The sequence below is a fragment of the Oryctolagus cuniculus genome, chromosome 4, assembly GCF_964237555.1.
Source record: "Oryctolagus cuniculus chromosome 4, mOryCun1.1, whole genome shotgun sequence".
NCBI lineage: Eukaryota > Metazoa > Chordata > Mammalia > Lagomorpha > Leporidae > Oryctolagus > Oryctolagus cuniculus.
The window spans coordinates 163,497,752-163,519,199 of NC_091435.1; the positions used below are offsets into that span (position 1 = coordinate 163,497,752).

Here is a 21,448-nt window from a genome sequence, read left to right on the forward strand (position 1 = left end):
CTTTCAGTAATAAAATGTGCTTATACACCACATAAACCAACAGAAAAAAAAGGAAAGATCCTGCAAACTAGAAATGCAAACTGTGTCAGCTTCCCCTGACAAGGATGTAGAACAGAAAAAAGAAGATGCATGTGATTGGAAACAATACATAGTTTAGGAGTGATCATAGCAAATTGGTCCATCAGTAGTTGCCTTATTTCAAAGGTTCTGTCAAGTTACTAGTGACTGCCTCTCAGCCTGATGTTTTGCTGAGTCATAAAACACCATTAAGAATCCTTTTGTTTTTACGTGTTCCTTACATCAATTTACTCAAGAAAACAGGACACTAAGAAAATAGGAAATTTGGATTTTTTTCCTTAATTCTTTTGGAAATTTTAAATGCTAAAAACCCAAAGCAAACTAAATATGCAATTGCATGTAATATACAATTGACTTTGGCTTTTTGTTAAGTTTTCTAAAGATAAAACTTTATGTGTAATGCAAACCGAGACAATGGGGAGTCTTGAATGACTTTAAATAAAAGTAACATCTGTTACTATATGTACCCGGAAATCTGAAGTTAGAGTCATTTATAAAATTAATGTTAGTTCTAACTTATGGCATTTTAGCATTGTGAATTAACAGTGCCCTCAAAAACGTTTGATCTGGGACCCCTAACACATGATCATTCACCCTCTGGAATGTTCCAGTTACAATGAACTCATGACTGACCCACCAAGGTGCCTCCTCTACAGTGGATCTCTCTCATTCTGACACACACTTTCTAACCATGAGCTGACCAGGGCCACCTCTTCATTTCCACCCCTTGGTTGAAGTCCCTGCTGTTCCAACTTCCTGTGCTTAGCCTGGGAAAAGCAGCAGAAAAGGGCCATGTACTTAAACCCCTGCACCCACATGGGAGATCTGGAAGATGCTCCTGGATCCTGGCTTCGGCCTGGTCCAGCTCCAGCCATTCAAGCCATCTGGGGAGTGAACCAGTGGATGCAAGATATCTCTCTCTGTAATTCTGACTTCCAAATAAATAAATCAATCTTTACAACATAAGCAAAAACAAAATAATACTTCTATCCCCTTGGTCTTAGCTCCATTTTCTGAAACTCCATGGCAGAAATCCAATTATTTTCATAGTTAAGTAATTTTTAATCCTCTCGTGATTGGTGCCTCCAAATGTGCTGACTTCACTTCTGCTTCTATCATCTACAGTAGAGATAATCAACCCTGCTCACCAGCATCTCTCAGTGGACAAGCAGAACCTCGTCTTCCTCCGAGTCTCAGCGCCTGCCAGTCTGCTTCCCAGGGAGCAGCCAGCATGATCTTTGCAAGAATGGAAATGTTCACTATACCCCAGGCTGATAGTATGGCAGCCTTCCAGCCTCTCTTCAGAGCTCAAGATAAAAAGTCAGAACCCTCAGTGGGACTGACAGTATCTGGTCCACAGGGCCCCGGTACCCTCTCGAATCCTGCATCAGTTGCTGGCTCCTCTCTCCCTTTCTTCACTTCCGTATCTCCACTCTCTAATCCTCAGATTAACAAGCTCTTCTCTGCAAAGCCTTCACAGATATTAGTGGGTGAAAGATTTTCCCGCTCTGTTTACTCTCAGAGAACTACTGATTGCTCAGGTCTCAGATTACTTGTCCTTTCTTCACAAAAACTTTTCCCAAATTCCCAGGACAAGGTCTTCCTGAAATCTCTCATTGCTACCTTTACCACCCTTCAGCACAGTACCATAATTCTCTTTAAGTAATTCATTTTATAAGTAATATAACTATCATACATGACAGTTATATTATTAAATATCATTACTAATAGCAATACCTAATTCTATCAAGAATTACTGTGTGCTAGGTACTATGTGTGGGGAGCAACCCGGACTGGACTGAGTTACTGGAATTAAGACTTATTCTAAGCCGGCGCCGTGGCTCAATAGGCTAATCCTCCACCTTGCGGCACCGGCACACCGGGTTCTAGTCCCGGTTGGGGCGCCGGATTCTGTCCCGGTTGCCCCTCTTCCAGGCCAGCTCTCTGCTGTGGCCAGGGAGTGCAGTGGAGGATGGCCCAGGTGCTTGGGCCCTGCACCCCATGGGAGACCAGGAAAAAAAGCACCTGGATCCTGGCTCCTGCCATCGGATCAGCGCGGTGCGCCGGCTGCAGCGGCGGCCATTGGAGGGTGAACCAACGGCAAAGGAAGACCTTTCTCTCTCTGTCTCTTTCTCTCACTGTCCACTCTGCCTGTCCAAAAAAAAAAAAAAAAAAAAAAAAAGACTTATTCTATGCATCTGCTCTCCCACAATATGGCGCTGGGAGAGGAGAAAACAGCTTCTACACAGCTGCCTCCAGTTCAGCCAATAAACTGTAGGACTTGCTCCTGATTGGAGGAGAGCAGCGTACTCGGCGTGTGGGCAGCCGAGTTGGGATTGGCAGAGGAGGACTATAAAGGAGGAGAGAGACGGCATGCACCAGGAACATCTAAGGGGAACATCTAAGGGGAACACCTGTGCAGCCCCCGAGAGAGCCGGCCGGCGGTGTGCTGCTCCCCTGCGGAAGTGGGGAATGTGGCCAGGGGGAACTGCCCTTCCACGGAGGTGGAAGGGATAGTAGCCAACCCGGGAAGAACCAGCAGCAAACCCGGGGAGGGCCGAGCAGACAAAAGAACAGCGCAGGGTCCTGTGTCGTTCCTCCACGAAGACGGGGAGCGACATAATGGTGCCGTGACTCGGATAGGAAACCTAGGACGGATAGGAAACTTAGGACGGATATGAAACTTAGGAGGGAAGAAACGGGAAGAAATGGGAAAATATCGGAGAGAGAGACTAGCAAACAGCCTAGGGAAAAGCCGGACGAAAAAGGTGCCGGAAGAAGCTATTGAAAGCCTAGGCATAGACTCAGATACGGACTACGGGGGGAAGCTGGGAGAAATCTCTAAGGTCGAAAGTGAAAGTGAAAGCTAGAACAAACAGACTCGGATGCGGACTGTGGGGAGAGGCCAGGAGAAATGAGGGAGGAGTATTGTTGGAGGAAAGCTTGGGGAAACATACCGGGTAGAGAAAAATGTTAGGGAAATTGAAGCCGCGGCGGGCAGGCCGAGGCGGAGACGAAAGCCACTTTGGGATTCTCAAGTTAGCCCGGGAATAGGGGGCGAAAAGTTGAAACCAGAAGCGGAAACGTAAGCCAGATTGGGATCCGTCTGATTAGCCCGGGGAGCAAAGGACGGGAAGCCAAATCGTGGGGCGGAGACGTGAGCTGGGTTGAATTCGCCAGGTTAGCCCGGGGAACTTGGATTGAATGCTAGTGGCGGAGACGTAAGCTACGCTGTGTGACTCGCGGAAGCCGCCGCGTGCAGAGAGAGCATGGGGCGTGAATAGATAGGGAACGCGGGGCTGGCGCGAGGCCGTGGTTCGGACGCGAAGGGGCGTGGAGACCGCGGAGTGTGCGCGCAAAGCCGAGCCGCGCAGATGAGAGAGGCGCGGGCTGAAGCGGCTCAGCCGGGAAGCCACCGAGAAGCAGCCTCGGGGAGCCGCGGGGATAAGAGAAACAGAAGTTTAGAAGTAAAATGAGAGAAATAGGAATGTTGGCAGACAGAAGTAAAATGGGAGAAATAGGAATGCCCGGAGATAGAGAAATAGAGAAATAGAGAAAGGCCTCCCCACAATACCGCAAGGAGAAGGCTTGGATTCGGTCTGCCTGATTAGTGAGGCGATGAGCACCTGCGGGCAGCTAGCAGCTTATGCGCCGCAGGTCACCGAAGACAGGCACGTTATTAACATCAATAGTCTCCCCACAATACCGCAATGAGAGGGCTTGGATTCGGACTGCCTGATTAGGGCGGTAAGCACCAACAGGCGGCTCGACCAGAGTATGAGCTGCAGGTCACCGAAGATAGGCACGAATCAACACCAATAGGCCTCCCCACAATATGGCAATGAGAAGGCTTGGATTCGGTCTGCCTGATTAGTAAGGCGGTAAGCACCAGCAGGCGGCTCGACCAGAGTATCAGCCGCAGGTCACCGAAGACAGGCACACATCAGCGCCTAAAAACCTCCTCACAACATGGCGAAGAGAGGACCCGGATTCGGTTTGCCTGATTGATAGGACTTGTAAGAACCTGTGGCAACTCTAGCAAGTAGAGCAGAGTGTGTGCCGTGGGACACCGAAGACAGGCGCGTATCAACGCCAAAAAATAAAAAGAAAGGGGGATCTGTGGGGAGCAACCCGGACTGGACTGAGTTACTGGAATTAAGACTTATTCTATGCATCTGCTCTCCCACAATATGGCGCTGGGAGAGGAGAAAACAGCTTCTACACAGCTGCCTCCAGTTCAGCCAATAAACTGTAGGACTTGCTCCTGATTGGAGGAGAGCAGCGTACTCGGCGTGTGGGCAGCCGAGTTGGGATTGGCAGAGGAGGACTATAAAGGAGGAGAGAGACGGCATGCACCAGGAACATCTAAGGGGAACATCTAAGGGGAACACCTGTGCAGCCCCCGAGAGAGCCAGCCGGCGGTGTGCCGCTCCCTTGCGGAAGTGGGGAATGTGGCCAGGGGGAACTGCCCTTCCACGGAGGTGGAAGGGATAGTAGCCAACCCGGGAAGAACCAGCAGCAAACCCGGGGAGGGCCGAGCAGACAAAAGAACAGCGCAGGGTCTAGTGTCGTTCCTCCATGAAGAGGGGGAGCGACACTATGCTAAGTGTATCCGAAGTATTATCTCATTCAAGCTCCAAAACAAGCCCATGAGGCAGGTACCATTGCTATCTACATATCACAGATAAGAAAACTGGAGCTTCAGAAAGTTAAATTGAGTGAAACAGGAGGGATTAGAATCCCACCGATTCCAGAGCCTAGGGATGCTCTAAACTTTACACCATAACTTCACTATCTGTCACTTCCTCTAGCCTGTTAGCCAGCAGACATGGGTACCAGTAGCCAGGGAACCTGTCACAAGAGATTCACAGTTCTGTTTGCCCTGTCTCACAAATTCAGAACATTGTCTATGCCCCTTTTTCTCTGTGCTACCCCTCTCCCAACCTTTTTGGCACTCAAATACCTATAAAAGAAAAATTAAATGAGAAAACTAGGTATTTTTGTCTTCCATTTTTAAGGTGCTTTCTAGAAAATAACAGAGAAGAGGAGCAGGTGTTGTGGCCCAGCAGGTTAAGCCGCCACCTGAGACACCCGCATCTCATATCAGAGTGCCTGCTTCAGGTCCCGGCCCCATTTCTGATCCAGTTTCTTGGTAATGCACAAATTGGGAAGCAGAAAGTGATGGTTCAAGTATTTGGGTTACTGTCACCCACATGGGAGACCCAGATGGAGTTCCTGGCTCCTGGTTTCAGCCTGACCCTAGCCTGGCCCAGCCCCAGGAAGTGGAACCAGCAAATAGGAAATCTGTCTCTCCCTGTCTCCCTTTCACTCTTTCACTCCCTTTCGGCCTGGTCCAGCTCCAGCCATTCAAGCCATCTGGGGAGTGAACCAGTGGATGCAAGATATCTCTCTCTGTAATTCTGACTTCCAAATAAATAAATAAATAACTAAATCTTTACAACAAAAGCAAAAACAAAATAATACTTCTATCCCCTTGTTCTTAGCTCCATTTTCTGAAACTTTCTTTCACTCCCTTTAAATAAACAAATATTTTAAATAAACAAACATTTAATAAACAAATTTTTTTACAGGCAGAGTGGACAGTGAGAGAGAGAGAGACAGAGAGAAAGGTCTTCCTTTGCCATTGGTTCACCCTCCAATGGCCGCCATGGCTGGCGCGCTGCGGCCGGCGCATTGTGCAGATCCGAAGGCAGGAGCCAGGTGCTTCTCCTGGTCTCCCATGGGGTGCAGGGCCTAAGCACTTGGGCCATCCTCCACTGCCTTCCTGGGCCACAGCTGAGAGCTGGCCTGGAAGAGGGGCAACTGGGACAGAATCCGGTGCCCCGACCGGGACTAGAACCCGGTGTGCCGGCGCCGCAAGGTGGAGGATTAGCCTATTGAGCCGCGGCGCAGGCCTAAACAAATTTTTTAAATAAATATTTTAAAAGTAACAGAGAGCAGGAATAAATCACAAGGAGGAGCAACTTAAATAAATTCATCTGAATTCACTAACAACAGGGCATGATCCAGTAATATGTTGAGCTTAGATGATTTAGATTTATTCATTTATTTATTTATTTTTGACAGGCAGAGTGGACAGTGAGAGAGAGAGACAGAGAGAGAAAGGTCTTCCTTTTGTCATTGATTCACCCTCCAATGGCCGCCGCAGCCGGCGCACTGCGGCCGGCACACTGCGCTGATCTGATGGCAGGAGCCAGGTACTTCTGGTCTCCCATGGGGTGCAGGGCCCAAGCACTTCGGCCATCCTCCACTGCACTCCCTGGCCACAGCAGAGAGCTGGCCTGGAAGAGGGGCAACCGGGACAGAATCTGGCGCCCTGACAGGGGGACTAGAACCCGGCGCCCTGACAGTGACTAGAACCCGGTGTGCCAGCACCGCAAGGCGGAGGACTAGTCTAGTGAGCCATGGCGCCGGCGTTAGATTTATTTTTTATTTATATGAAAGGCAGAGTTACAGAGAGAGGAGGGGAGACAGAGGGAGAGAGATCTCCCATCTGCTGATTTATTCCCTCCATGGCCAGAATAGCTAGGACTGTGCCAGGCCAAAGCCAGGAGCCAAGAGCTTCTTTCGGGTCTCCCATGTGGATACAGGGGCCCACGCACTTGGACAATCTTCCACTGCTTTCCCAGGCCATTAGTAGGGAGCTGGATCAGAAGTGGAGCAGCCAGGAAGCTTAACCTGCTACACCACAACACCAGCCCCAAGAGTAACTCATTTTTACACCCAGTATTATTCAGGATCCCCTCTGTGGTAGGCACTGCTCTGGAAACTGAACACTTATAAAACAAACAGAGCAAGTCCCTGCTCTTTGGTTCACTTCAGGGTGGGAAGAGACACTCAACAGATGGGTAGGTGTAAGTATGACATTTTGGGGTGATAGGTGCTCTGAGCTTTAGAAAGAAGCCCAGTGACCTGAAGAATGCTAAGACGGGAAGGGGACAGGAGGGTGCATTCCCTGATAAAGGGACATCTAAACAGACACAGGGAAATGAGGGCCTGTCCCACGCACACATCTGAGGAACAGGGCTCCAGGTTAAGGACACAGCAAGGACCAAGGTCTAGAGGGAGTTGGCTGAGGCTTAAGGAGCAGGAGAGAATGTGTAAGAGGTGATGGGAGAGGGGCCAGCAGAACCAGCTCTGAGAGGCCAGGACGGACTGCTCAGAACTTTGGAAGTATATCAAGATAATCTTTTTTTTTTTTTTGAAAGGCAGAATGGACAGTGAGAGAGAGAGACAGAGAGAAAGGCCTTCCTTTGCCGTTGGTTCACCCTCCAATGGCCGCCGCGGCCAGCGCGCTGCAGCCAGCGCACCGTGCTGATCCAATGGCAGGAGCCAGGTACTTATCCTGGTCTCCCATGGGGTGCAGGGCCCAAGCACTTGGGCCATCCTCCACTGCACTCCCTGGCCACAGCAGAGAGCTGGCCTGGAAGAGGGGCAACCAAGACAGAATCTGGCGCCCCGACTGGGACTAGAACCTGGTGTGCCGGCGCCGCAAGGCGGAGGATTAGCCTAGTGAGCCACGGCACCAGCCAAGATAATCATTTTCTTTAACTCCTACTATATTGGTACTTGGAGCCTCTGGGGTGCTTTGAAAAATGACTATAAAGCACAAAATCACTAACTTACAGTTAGAAATGAAAAAGCTCTTTAACTTCCCATTACTGTTATTTATTCATTTAGTTGAGATGCAAAGAGACAGAAAGAGAAGAGCTCCCATCCACTGGCTCACTCCCCAAGTGTCTACAATGACCACGATTGGTCTGGGCCAAAAACAGGATCCAGGAACACAATCCAGATCTCCCACATGCGTGCCAGCAACCCAAATACTTGAGCTGTCACCTCTACCTCCAGCAAGATGCTGGAATCAGAAGCCAGAGCCAGACATCAAATCCAGGCACTCAAATATGGGTTGTGGGTGTCTTTAAGTGCTAGGTCTAATACCTACCCCAGAAAAAGTCTCAGCAATTTTATTTTCTAACACAATAACTTCGGTTTCATGTGTCCTGCCTTTTTCCGTATTTGTGCATGGTTCTATGATTTTTGCATAATTAACAAACAACTCTTTATTCTGTTTGTTTCACTTAGTTTCATAGCATACATATTTCACAAGCTAATACAAAGCAATCCAAATAATCATTCTAGGAGCTGCGTAGTGTTGCAAGTGAATGGACTACTCCCCTCTCGGACACTTGACTAGCTCCCAAAGGGTCACTATATTGATAAGGCACAAACATCTGTGTAGATTTGGACCAACTGAGAACACTTCTACTTTGTATTTACCCCTAAACAGTCAATTTCCATTGATGCAAGGTGTTCCTTGATGGGCCCTGTATGTTCAAAGCTGTGAGACTGATTACCTGCTGATGGTATCTGTCACTTTTTCAGAGTAGATGCCTTCAGGCACAGGTTCATAGACTGCTTCCACGATCTGCAAAGTAAGCACACCAGAGTAATGAAAGTAAAGGTGCCAGTGGTTATCTTTAAGCAGTTCCACTTCCTTAGCCAGGACACAAGAGTATTAATTCAACAATATACCTTCATACACAAATTTTAGTCAGAAATAAAAATATCCCAACCAGACAAATAAATCACGTCCATTAAGCAGTTCTTGAACATGAAACTATAGTATGCTCCAAGCTGAGTTCATGTTGGCCTTAGAGGAATCCAAAGTATGATGAGAAATAAAAGGACAAGAGGAACTGGATATAATTTTACACTTTCCTATGATAAATAAAACCATTATACAGGGAAATATGTCCTGGGACACAAGAGCATGCAGCTAACAAAACAATGCATGGGTTGAACTGACAGTTGTATACGACTGACAGTTGTTATACAACTGACAGTTGTAAAAGTCACAAAGAAAAGGAATGGAGGTGTTAGCAACGGGAGCCTTTTTGTTTCCCCATGCTGCTTACTTTTGTAGCCAACGAGAGCATGTTGGTGCTGTAAAAGGGAGGGTCCAGGGTGGCCATCTGGTAGAGAATGCAGCCTGCAGCCCACACATCCGCCTTCTCCCCATACGGCTCGCTCTTCAGCACCTCAGGGCTAAAACCAAGGAGGGAGGTTAACAGACACTGAGCAAGGGAGGGTAAGTCAGCATAGGGGGAAGATCCAAATTTCAAGTGTAGATGGGATAGGAAAAAAAAGAAACTTACTATTTCAAGTAAACGTATTAAAAATAACTTTTAAAATCTCCCAGCCACAGATAATCAAGCAGCACAACCAAGCAGTTCTAGTTTAAGTGCTAAATACCAATAAACCATGGAAACCTTGTCTAGTGGGAGCCCAGGGATGTGTTTATTTCCAGAAGCAACAACCCCTTTGTGGTCGATGCAACTGCTGTTGGCCTGTTTTACTGCTCCGGAGCCTCTGTGTATCCCACCTTTGCTATAGCCTCTTGCTGGGCACATTCATTACCCACTCCTGTCTTTGCTCCTGACTACTTCCATGCTTTGTCCAAGGGAATGGGGAAGAGACCAAGCCCCGGATCAGAGCTTCAGTCTTTACAGCTATCGAGTGCTTCTGTTTGTTCTGCTTGGAGCTTCTATTTATCAGGAGTAGAATGAGTCCCGGGTAGCTTCTACCCCTATTGCCAGGCCCCCTGATAAGATACGTGGAACAGATCTGCCCCAGTCAGTCCATAAACCTGCAGCTTAAAGGCGCACTGATGCCAGAGAGATCACAGGCTGGGACACCTGAGAATAAATGCTTATTGCTGAACGCCACTGAGATTTTGTAGTGCCTTGTGATTCAGCATTATTATGAGAATGATAACAGTCTCCCTTCTTTGCTGTTTAATGCTAGCTTATAATGGAAGGGAAGATTATATTTAAATATATTGTAGGAAATTGCGATATCTTCCATGTTCACCTCTTCTGAAATTGTCCTACAATTTAAACATTCTATAAATGAAGTTAGTCTGTGAGGGTTTATGGGTTTGACATTTTGAAAATTTAATTTATATGGAGAGGAGTATAGTTTCTGTGTATATTTTGGACTAATTGAAGTTTCCTCAATCATATTTGTAAAATGAAATGCAACAAAGAACTAAAAGTACTCAATGCACACACATACACACCCAAATTAAATGATTTGATAATACAGTTCTATAGTAGGTACTTAGGTGTATGATCAGCACTCTCAATCAATGGAGTGGAGATTAATAGTTAGCTTTGATATTCAAAGCATAGGAAGATTTGTAAATCAGTATCAAAACAATCAGGGTAGGTATAAGTCAGAATTGACCATTAGAAATAACTGAAGAGTTACTATTTTTATAACATAAAGAATTCCTGGTTTAAGATTTATAGAAAGTCTTTGCAGAACAAAGTGTCATTTCGAGGTCTCTCGGGTAAGCACTTTCATATTTAATGTGTCATTTTTTGAAAGATTTATTTGTTTGTTTGAAAGAGCAAAAGAAAGACAGGGAGAAGATAGAGAAAGATCTTCCACCAGCTAATTCACTCACCAAATGGTCAGGGCTGGGCCAAGCCAATGCTAGGAACCTAGAAGTCCATGCAGGTCTCCCATATGGGCCACAAGGGCCTATGTACTTGGGCCATCTTCAATTGCCTCCCCAAGTGCATTAGCAGGGAACTGGATTGGAAGTGGAGCAGCAGGGAGTTGAATCAGATATGGGATGCTGGCATCACAAGCAGCGACTTGACACACTGTTCCAGAAAGGTGGCTTCAGATTTAAAGTTTTTATATTCAATAATATGGCAATGGCAGAATCGGAGCTGAAATGTCCAGGGTTCTGTTGATTCCAAATATACAAAATATATGCCCTACTGTTCCTCCATCGACTACTCACATTGAAAAATGCCTCAACAAGATACAATGTCCTCCATAGAAAAAGTGTCTTTGACCCCACACTATGCCAGGACAAATTCCTCCTGCTCTTATCCACTGAAGATTCAGGTTTGATTCTTGGTTCCTACAGTGCAGGAAGCAGAGGCTTTGAGTGCTCTCCCCATACCTCCTCAAACCCCTTTTCCATTTCCTACTCCCAGTGTGATTTCACTCCCATTAGTCAGCATCTGCACTTCTGTGGAAGACAGCCTTTATTATTTTTTCTCAAAAGAAAATTTTCAATAGTGGGGGAAAATATCTGTGAGAATATATTGCCAGGGCTGGAGCTGTAGCGCATCAGGTTAAAGCTGTAGCCTGCAGCATCGACATTTCATATAGGTACTGGTTCAAGTCCTGGCCGCTCCATTCCATTTCTGATCCAGCTCCCTGCTAATGTGCCTGGGAAAGCAGCAGAAGATGATCAAAGTATCTGAGCACCTGAACCCACATGGGAGACCAGAAAGAAGCTCCTGGCTCCTAGCTTAAGCCTGACCCAGTTCCAGTTATTGTGGCCATTGGAGGGTAAACCAGGGGATGGAACATTTCTCTCTCTCTCTCTCTCTCTCTCTCTCTCTCTCTCTCTCTCTCCCTCTCCCTCTCCCTCTCCCTCTCCCTCTCCCTCTCCCTCTTCCTCTCCCTCTCCTCCTCCCTCCCTCCCCCACTACTCCTTCTCTTTCTCTGTAACTCTGCCTTTTTTTTTTTTTTGACAGGCAGAGTGGACAGTGAGAGAGAGAGACAGAGAGAAAGGTCTTCCTTTGCTGTTGGTTCACCCTCCAATGGCCGCCGCGGCTGGCGCACTGCAGCCAGCGCACCGTGCTGATCTGATGGCAGGAGCCAGGTACTTCTCCTGGTCTCCCATGGGGTGCAGGGCCCAAGGACTTGGGCCATCTTCCACTGCACTCCCAGGCCACAGCAGAGAGCTGGCCTGGAAGAGGGGCAACCGGGACAGAATCCGGCGCCCCAAACGGGACCAGAACCCGGTGTGCTGGCGCCGCAAGGCGGAGGATTAGCCTAGTGAGCTGCGGCACCGGCCTGTAACTCTGCCTTTCAAATGAATAAATAAATCATTTTAACAAAAATAATTCATTACCTAGAGCAATATCCGCATGGCCTAGTTAAGTTTCTACCCCCACTCCAACATTGCTTCTCTTTGAGAGCAGGATCCTTAGGTTAATGAGCGAGAACCAGCTAAACTCAATATGCCTCAGGGACCTCCAGGAGACCTCAAATTTCATTATAACCCAATTTCCGTGGTAAATGACACGCCTACCAGCTGCCATAATGGGAAATATCAGATCAGGAAAGGAGCAAAATGGGATGGCGCTCAAGTCATAAGAAATCTCCACCTTTTCCAGGAAAAGACGGAGCTTCCTGCTGCTCACTCCTGCTGCCCTCTATCCATGACTCCACAGCCCCTGGCAGGCTGAGCAGCTGACTTGTGAGTGAGGCCCCCACTTCTCCATTCTTCAGCCACTGAATAAGCTTTTACTGTTGACACTCAACTTCGGATTTGGTTTTGGCTCCACAACACTGACGGGACAAAGTACCTATATTAAGGTCTCTCTCCAAAAAGGAGGTAGGGGAAGGCACCAGCATTGTGTGATAACGGAGTTTGCTGAATTCATTCTTATCTGAATGATATTTCTCACTGAAGACCACAAAGTCCTCCCCTCTGCACAGGAATGTCCTGTCTTTCCCTGTGGTTTTGCAGTTTCTTCCATCCAGAGGTAGGACCTGTCTCTCCAGTCCTTGAATCTAGGCGCAGCCATTCGGCTTGCTCTGAAGAGCCTAACAAAGGACTTGCTGTCTGGAGCTTTCTGTCCCTGTTCCTAAAATCCCTGTGAACATTCCCAGGTGCCTAAACCTAGGCTCATCTGCAGCCCCTGCCCACAGCCAGCCAGCCAACCACTGGTTGCCAGCACAGCCATTGACAACCAGGTGGCCACAGAGCCCAAGTGAGCCCTGCCAACATGCTGCAGCCGTCTCAGTGGGAACGAGCCCAACATGCAGCACACAGTGTATTGAGAGGAAAGAAAAAGTGATTGTTGTACACATTAAGGCACTAAGTTTGTCAAAACACAGCTAACTGATGGAATAGCTTTCATCAAATTCTCAAAGTTGTCCAGGGGCCCCTGAAAAAGACTGAAAACCACTTCTCTGGAAGAAAATAACAACGGGAAGCAAGAGACAACACAGTTTCCAACCAGCACATTGCTTCTGGGATGAAACTGTCCCTGAGGGAAAAAAGCTCCATAACCACTACCAAGAGCAGTGACTAACAGAAAACAGGGCTGGGTTTCTTCTAAGCCATAAAGAAGGCGCTGTGATGACCTGAGTTTTCCCACCCAGCCTCCTGCCAAATTCCATATGTCCCAAACCCCAAGACCTCATATTGTAACCATATTTACAGGTAAGGCCTTTAAAGAAACGATTCAGTTAAAATGATGCTGTTACTGTGGGCCCTCATTCACCATGACTGATGCCCCTACAAAAAGAGGAAGAGATATCAGGAGGGAAATGCACAGAGACAGCCATTGGAAGAGTCAGTGGCGGGGGGGGGGGTGGGGGAAGTAGGGGGAGCCGGGCTATCTGCAAGCCAAGGAGACGAACCACAGAGGAAACCAACCACATGTTGATCTTGGCCTTCCAGCCTCTGAAGCTGTGAGGAAATCAATGTCTGTTTTTCAAGCCACTCAGTCTGGTATTTTGTTATGACTGCCCTAGAAAACAAGTGCAGGTTATATGAGAAAACCTAACTGGGGTGTTAAAAAAACAAAAACAGTAAAGGCCACCACAAAACACGCCAAACACCACAGTAAGGGAAAGGTTTATTGTCGGTCGACAAGGCTGCCTCTCTGTGCACAAGAGAAACAGCACCCTACATTAGAAGAATGGGCCTTATATAGTCTAGCAGTAATGAAGAATCAGCAACAGTAAATTCCATTGGATGGGGTGAAGGCAATGTGTATGACTGGGATATCCAGTCACATGATTTCTAGTAAGTCAGGCTGGGCTTCTGAAATGGAGCCCAAGGCTTCAGATGGTACCTCAGGGAAGATGGCACTGGTTTCACTAACAACCAGCTTTTGGGAAATGTGAATGAAGGCACTGATTTAATCACGGCTTGCAAATATATTGTATGGTTTGTGCATGTGTATCACTATTGTTTAGAAAATCATTGTAAAATGATTCGCTGTTTTATTTTAATTTCCAATTTTGTCATGTAAGGTGGACTCAGCCACCTATAGTAAAATCCAGAGAATTACAGCCAGCAATGCTTCATTTAAAAGAGAATTTAAATAGCACACACACACACAAAATTTAAAGTGGGTTTCCCCAAAAAATTATTCTGTTTTTTTTAAAGGGGGGGGTGTTATCTCTATGTGACTTAGTCATCTAAAATATCTTCCTGATAAAATACAGCATAATGTATGTAATATTTTCCAAACACAGGGACTGCTTTGGCAAAGACTAAAACATCTACAAGTAGGGACAACATTGCATCACAGTGGGTTAAGCAGCACTATGATACCAGCATCCCTATAAGTGCGGGTTCAGGATCCAGCTGCTCTACTTCTAATCCTGCTCCCTCTAATGTACCTGGGAAAGCAGTGGAAGATGGCTCAAGTACTTGGGTCCCTGCTATCTACATAGGAATTGAGATGGAGTTCCAGGCTCCTGGCTTTGGCCTGGCCCAGTACTGACCACTGAGGCCATTTGGGGAATGAACCAGTAGATGGAAGATCTCTCTCTCTCTCTCTCTCTCTCTCTCTCCATTGTAACTCTACCTTTCAAATAAATAAAATAAATCTTTATAAAAAATCAACAATTGTGTAAAAATCATAGCCATGTATGTTGTACATCAATAAAACACATTTTTTTTAAGTGAACCAGGGGTAGTAGAGTTAGGTAGATGGAAGGGAAGTATGTATACCTAGCAAAAACACTCTAATTAAGAAACAATGATAACTCATAATTTGCTACATTTGAGAGATGACTGGACTAAAATCTACTTAAACATTACCTCTGCCATAAAAAGGGAATAAACTGACAAATTAATACTGAAAACAAAGTGGGAGAGAAATCAAGGGGAAAGGATGCCTAATCTAATTGAGAAAAAGAAGACACACTGTTTAGATTTAAAATTTCATTAGTACTCTCTCACTGCTATCTAAACAATTGAGTTGCTAATTGCCAGTGATTCTTATTTACTCACTAAATGAAGTAAACAAGGAGAATGTTGGACCCAAGTGCATTCTAAAATACCAACTTTTAAACATTCCTAAATAATTCAACAGTCTGGTCTATATAACTTTGAGGAGGAACTTCTTTCTCTTAAATGGAACCAAGTAAAGGAAATGCAATGCTGTGCCTTAAAAGTCTTTGTGTGTAGGTAAGAATATTTCTCTTTCCTACAGCAGTGATACAGTTTCATTAGTAACAACTCTGGTCGTCATGCTTACTTCATTAGCACATGTAAAAACTGACACAGAGACACAGAGAAAGTCAGCAAGAACCCTGGACTAGGATGACGAGCATCTTTGTGAAACATTCCACGGCAGCAGATAAGGTGGGAACCAAGTGGACTCTACATGAGGACTGTATTCTAGTTAGTAAAGTTGTTTCCCATAGGGGTTAAGATGAACAATCCAGACATTGCTGTATAAGTACCTGTCTTTGAACACTCAGATGACAGAAGCCAGACTGCTCACTCACTGTTGGAGTGGGAGGTTACAATCAAGCAAGGAAAAGTGTAGGGTACTCCGCCATGGAGCAAAGGCTTAGAGTTGGAGACAATGGTATGAGCTCATGTTTAGCTTAACATTGATGTAAATGGTTAAGTATACAGGAATATTTATAGATATGTGTATATATGCATGTATCTTCCTGCTCTGTCAATTGAGAGAGTACAGAAATGATGAAACCCCAGTAGTAATGACCAACTTAGTGCATTGATTCCTAATATTATTTTTCAAAAAAAAAAAGGGCTTCCTCTAAAAATGGCTTATTTTCAGACCAAGACAGGAAATATGCGTACAAGATAAGCCTAGACGCCTTTTTCTGAAGAGAGGAAGGAACTTTCACTGTGATATGGCCTTGACTAAACAAGTTCAGAGTTGGTGAACTCAAGGGGCTTCCATAGCCTCGACAGCTCATGGCAAGAACCTCGGGTGATTGCTGACGCCATAAATAAGAGTGCCAAGTGTTAAATCAACAACAGGAGTCACTGGGTACAGGCTCCCCACGTAGGATCTCTGTCCTTAATGTGTTTTACTACGAAACTTAAAGACAACACTACTAGTTGAACAATACCCTATACCTTGTGCGGTTGTGTGAGGGCAGCCTATTGAAATCCTTGCTTAGTGTATACTAAGTTGATCTTCTGTATATGAAGGTGATTGAAAATGAAACTGGATGAAGGGCGGGATGGGAGAGGGAGTGGGAGAGGGGAGGGCTGTGGGAGGGAGGGAGGTTGCGGGGGGAGCCACAACAATACAAAAGTTGTACTTTGTAAATTTGTAAATTCACATTTATTAAATAATAAAAAAATGCAAAAAAAAAGATAAGCCTAGAGCAAGCCTAGAGCATCTTATATTGCCAGGAAGTTAGTGTTCAAACAATAATAATAATACAATGATAGGACTATGTCTCAGGAATACAGAAGACAATTTTAAGAGCCCCTAATGGCCAAATATACAATAATTAGAGGAATAAAATAAATAATCATTCAAGCCTGGAAGTCAAACAAAATACCACAGACTAAGCATCTTAAACAAAAGACTCTCTTTCTCACAGTTCTGAAGACTTGGAATCCCAGCTGATTAAGTTTCCTAGAAGAACTGTATTCCTGGCTTTCAGACAGCAGCTATGTCTCTGTGTCTTCAGAGGGTGGAGAGGAAGCAGGGAAGGCAAGCTGTCCAATTTCGCCTTCTTATACAGGCACTAGCAGTGTCACAAGGGGCCCATCTTTATGACCTCATCTAAACTAATTACCTCCCAAAGGCCACACCTTCAAACACCAGGGTTAGATTTCAATGTATGAATTTTGAGAGACATACAATTTAGTCCATGGCATGTAGTATTAGATTATAACCCAAAGTATACAATAAATAGCCATGAGTTCATCCTGACATAAATAAATGACTGAAGAAATAAATGGGGGCAAGAGAAAAGTCTCCCATGCAGAAGAACTCCAAATAATTCTTTTGAGTTAAATAATTCTAAAGAGTGGCTAAGCCGCTCACCCTGCATAGTAACGTACCTCCAAAGAGTATATTGAGGGAAAAGAGAGGTGAGGAAAATGAACTTTACAGTGGGGAAACCTGACAAACACTAGCTCAAGCCATGGAATTGAGATGAATATAAACAAGGATGAATCGTGTTGATAATAGGTACCCTTGATAGGATGGGATGAAAATGACACTTTACAGCTGTGATTTTCCTCTAGAAAACACTTTTTCATTGCAATCTTGATAAAAATGTCATACAAATCCCAACTGAGGGAAATTCTATAAAATATCTAACCAGTAAGCCTCAATGCTGCCAAGGTTGCTAAAATCAAGGACAACCTGAGAAACTGTCACAACAAACTGTCACAATTAAGAGTCTAAGGAGACAGGACTCATAAACGGGATATAGATCTTTGATGAGATCCTGGAGCAGAAAAAGGATGTTTGGGGAAAACTGAGAAGATTGATATAAAATTAGCACTTCAGTTAATATAAGTATATTAAAACTCATTCATTAAGACAAAGATATCAAACATACTAATGTAAGATATTAATCTTATAAAACTCTCTCAATACTTTCTTCAAAATAATTCTGTAAATCTAAAACTATTCTAACTTAAAAGATCTACTTTAAAAAAAATGTTTTAGGGAGCCAGCATTGTGTCACAGCTCTCATGGCAACCCGTGAGAATGGGGGAAGCTCCACTTCCAATCCAGTTCCTTGCTAACGAGCCTGGGAGAGCAGCAGAAGATAGAGCCAAAGGTGGGAGCCTGCTCTCTTTTTTGCCTTTCTTTTTTTTTAAAGGTTTATTTACTTATATGAAAGGCAGAGTTACAGAAAGGCAGAGGCAGAGACAGAGAGAGAGGTCTTTCATCTGCTGGTTCACTCTTCAGATGGCCACAACAGCCACAGTGGTGCTGATCCAAGCCAGGAGCCAGGAGCTTCTTCCAGGTCTCCCACGTGAGTGCAGGGGCCCAAGGGTTTGGGCCATCTTCCACTGCTTTCCCAGGCCATAGCAGAGAGCTGGATCAGAAGTGGAGAGCCAGGGACTTGAATCGGCACCCATATGGGATGCCACTGCAGGCGGTGGCTTCACCTGCTATGCCACAGTGCTAGCTCCCCCTTCTCTTTCCCACATCCAACCTTTCAAATGGAGTCTCTCCTGACCTAAAATCGGGGGAGGGCGTTGTTTGACAGTTTGGCTATCTCATTTGAAAGTTTGTCTTTAAGAACCCTCGAGAGAGAACAATAGTGAGAGTAGGGAAATGGGGACTGGGGTTTGCTTTCAAGACAATGGTTCTACAGGACACTGGGATGATGTGGAGAGAATCCAGCAGAGACAAACTTACAGGTGTTGGAGAAAGGAAAAGGAAAACTCCTCCAGCCCTGGAGTTGGATGGGCTGAGGGAAACACTCAGCTCAGCCGGAGAGTGCCAGGAGAGGACACCTCCTAGCAGGGACAGCTAGCTTTCCCCTAAAGCAGGAGGTGAACTTGGGGTTCCCAGAGAAGAGATCAAGATGACACTCCTGATGTCACAGAAGACATGAAGGGCAGTGCCAGTGCTAACGGTGTTCCCATCCTCTCTGAAATCTGTGGCCTAAAAGGGCTCCTGACCCCAGTCTACTCTCTCCATAGCCACGAGAGTAACCTTGCCTAAAGGTAAAGCCCATCCTTGTACCCTTCCAGGAAACAGACCTCGTTCTGTCATTGTCCCTCAGATACAACCACTGTGAGACACACCTGTTAAAGATTATCCCAACTACCAAGAATGCAGCATACGCCTTAACCTCCAGTTCCCCTTAAGTCCCCCAGCCCCCCACTTCTTCACTGTGGGCAAAGGCTCTTGAAAGAACAGCTCCTGCTGTCCCTCTTCACTGCCTCACCTACTGCCCTTCCTCAGCTCTCCCGCAACCTAGCTTCTACTCCCACCACACCAATGCCATGGCTCCTCCTTAGAACACCAGCCCGCCCCATCACTCATTACCTCGCTTGCTCTAGGTGACTTCCCTGCAGTTTTTGTTTGTTTTGTTTTGTTGTGTGTGTGTGTGTGTGTTTGCTTTTTCTTCTCTCATTATTCTCAGCAGTTTTTTACAACATTGACTGTGACTTTGTATCCATTTGGACTTCTATAATGGAATACCACACATTGAATGGCTTACAAGCAACATAATTTATTTCTCACAGTTCTGCAGGCTGGAAATACAGTATCAGAATGCCAGCATGGTCAGGCTCAGGTGAGAGCACTTTTCCAGGCTTCAAACTGCTCAATTTACAATAGCCAAGATATAGAATCAATCCAGATGTCTATCAACTGAAGACTGGTTAAAAATTGTTTATATATATATATATATATATATATATAGAGAGAGAGAGAGAGAGAGAGAGAGAGTATATATATGTATTATATATGTAGTATTCCATAGTATATATACTATATAGTATATATACCATGTATACTATATATATACTACATAGCAAAAAAAAATGAAATCCTGTCATTTGCAACAAAATGGATACAACTAGAAGCCATTATACTTAGTGAAATAAGCCAGTCACAGAGACAAATACCATATGGTCTCTCTGATCTGTGGTAACCAATAAAGATCTTAAAATGTAACCTACAGGAGAAAACTGACAGTATGAGACGTGATGATTTTGAGCAGCTCTTGCCCTGACTCTCAAGGAACAATGTTTTTCTTATTGGTTGCTGGGATTTGTTCTTTTCTTCTTTTTCTCTTCATACTAATTGGTAAACTCTTTACTTAGTGTTGGGTTAATCTCATGAGTATAAAAATTAACTGAAAATTGATCTCTGTAAAAAATAAGAATGGGAAAGGAAGAGGGAGGAGGAAGAAAGGTGGGAATATAGTGGGAGGGAGGGAGGAGGGAAGAATCACCAAGTTCCCAAATCTGTATATATTAAATGCATGAGTTGTATTCCTTAAACGAACATTAAAAAGACATGCAGGTGGGAGTTTGGTAGAGTGGTTAAGATGCCACTGGATCCAAGTCCTAGCTCCACTCTTGATTCCAGCTGCCCGCCACTGTGCACTTTGGGAGGTAACAGATCATGGCTCAATTACTTGGGTTCTTTCCATCCACATAGGAGATCTGATTTGAGTTCAGAGCTCCTGGCTTTGGCCTGGCCCATTCCCAGCTATTGCAGGCATACAAGAAGAAAACCAGCAGATGGGAAATTTCTCTCTCTCTCAAAAAAAAAAAAAAATAAAATAAAATACATTTTTTACAAATAAAACAAGATACAGTAAGATAATTTAGAAGAAAGTACATAGCACTTTAATAAATGATAAACACAATTGGAAAACAAGTTTGGATTAAAGAAGGTCCTGAGTGGAAGTGGGGAGGCAGGTTGTGATGTTAGAGTGGAAGGTTACCTCTTCTCTCTCTCAGAACCCACACAATGATGCTTTGAGGCTTCCTTTCTTCATATACCTGCAAAATGGTGCCTTTTTTCTTCTTATCTTCACTCTCTACTTAGATAATTTTATTCATACCCAAGGCTTCCACTAAGACCTTATACTGACAGCTCCCAAACCTAATCCCCCATTCTCCTATCCCTCAGCCACACATAGGAATACCACATCCTCAGTGGTGTTGTCTAACAGCACTGATTCCTAATTGGGGTGATAGTTGGGGTCTGTGAATGATTTACCTTTTATGAAGTAGAGCTGAGAACCACCCCCCAATGTCAATAATGCTCTTAGTTTCATGAAGTTCAAGGGCTGTTTCTGAAGTGTGCGTAAGGGCTGAGGAATCCCTGCAGGACCAAGACCACTGCTACAGAAGTGAGACAGTCAGCTCCCAGGAGATATCTTCCCCTCTGGGGCCTGTATTCTTCGTATCACTGTGCAGGAATTGTGGATAGTTTTTGCCTCACATAACGTCCTGAATTCCTCACTCCACCTCTGCTGCCATTTGCATTTCTTTTCTTTTCTTTTTTTTTTTTTTTTGACAGGCTGAGTGGACAGTGAGAGAGTGAGAGAGACAGAGAGAAAGGTCTTCCTTTGCCGTTGGTTCACCCTCCAATGGCCGCCATGGCTAGGCGTGCCCAGCGCTGATCCGATGGCAGGAGCCAGGTACTTATCCTGGTCTCCCATGGGGTGCAGGGCCCAAGTACTTGGGCCATCCTCCACTGCACTCCCGGGCCACATCAGAGAGCTGGCCTGGAAGTGGGGCAACAGGGACAGAATCTGGCGCCCTGACCATGACTAGAACCCGGTGTGCCGGTGCCGCAAGGCGGAG

The 21,448-nt window shown here is 45.4% G+C and overlaps 1 protein-coding gene across 6 annotated transcripts in view; it reads right to left on the minus strand.

The window, feature by feature from the left end:
• NEK10 (NIMA related kinase 10) overlaps positions 1–21,448 on the minus strand; it is a 376,418-nt gene that overhangs the window by 138,003 nt on the left and 216,967 nt on the right. For all 6 annotated transcript variants that reach the window (XM_008266081.4, XM_008266080.4, XM_008266079.4 and 3 more), the window contains exons 24-25: positions 9,018–9,147; positions 8,457–8,527 (exon numbers count right to left, since the gene is read on the minus strand). In XM_008266081.4, the coding sequence (XP_008264303.2) occupies positions 8,457–8,527; positions 9,018–9,147 (201 nt within the window). The remainder of the gene's footprint in view (positions 1–8,456; positions 8,528–9,017; positions 9,148–21,448) is intronic.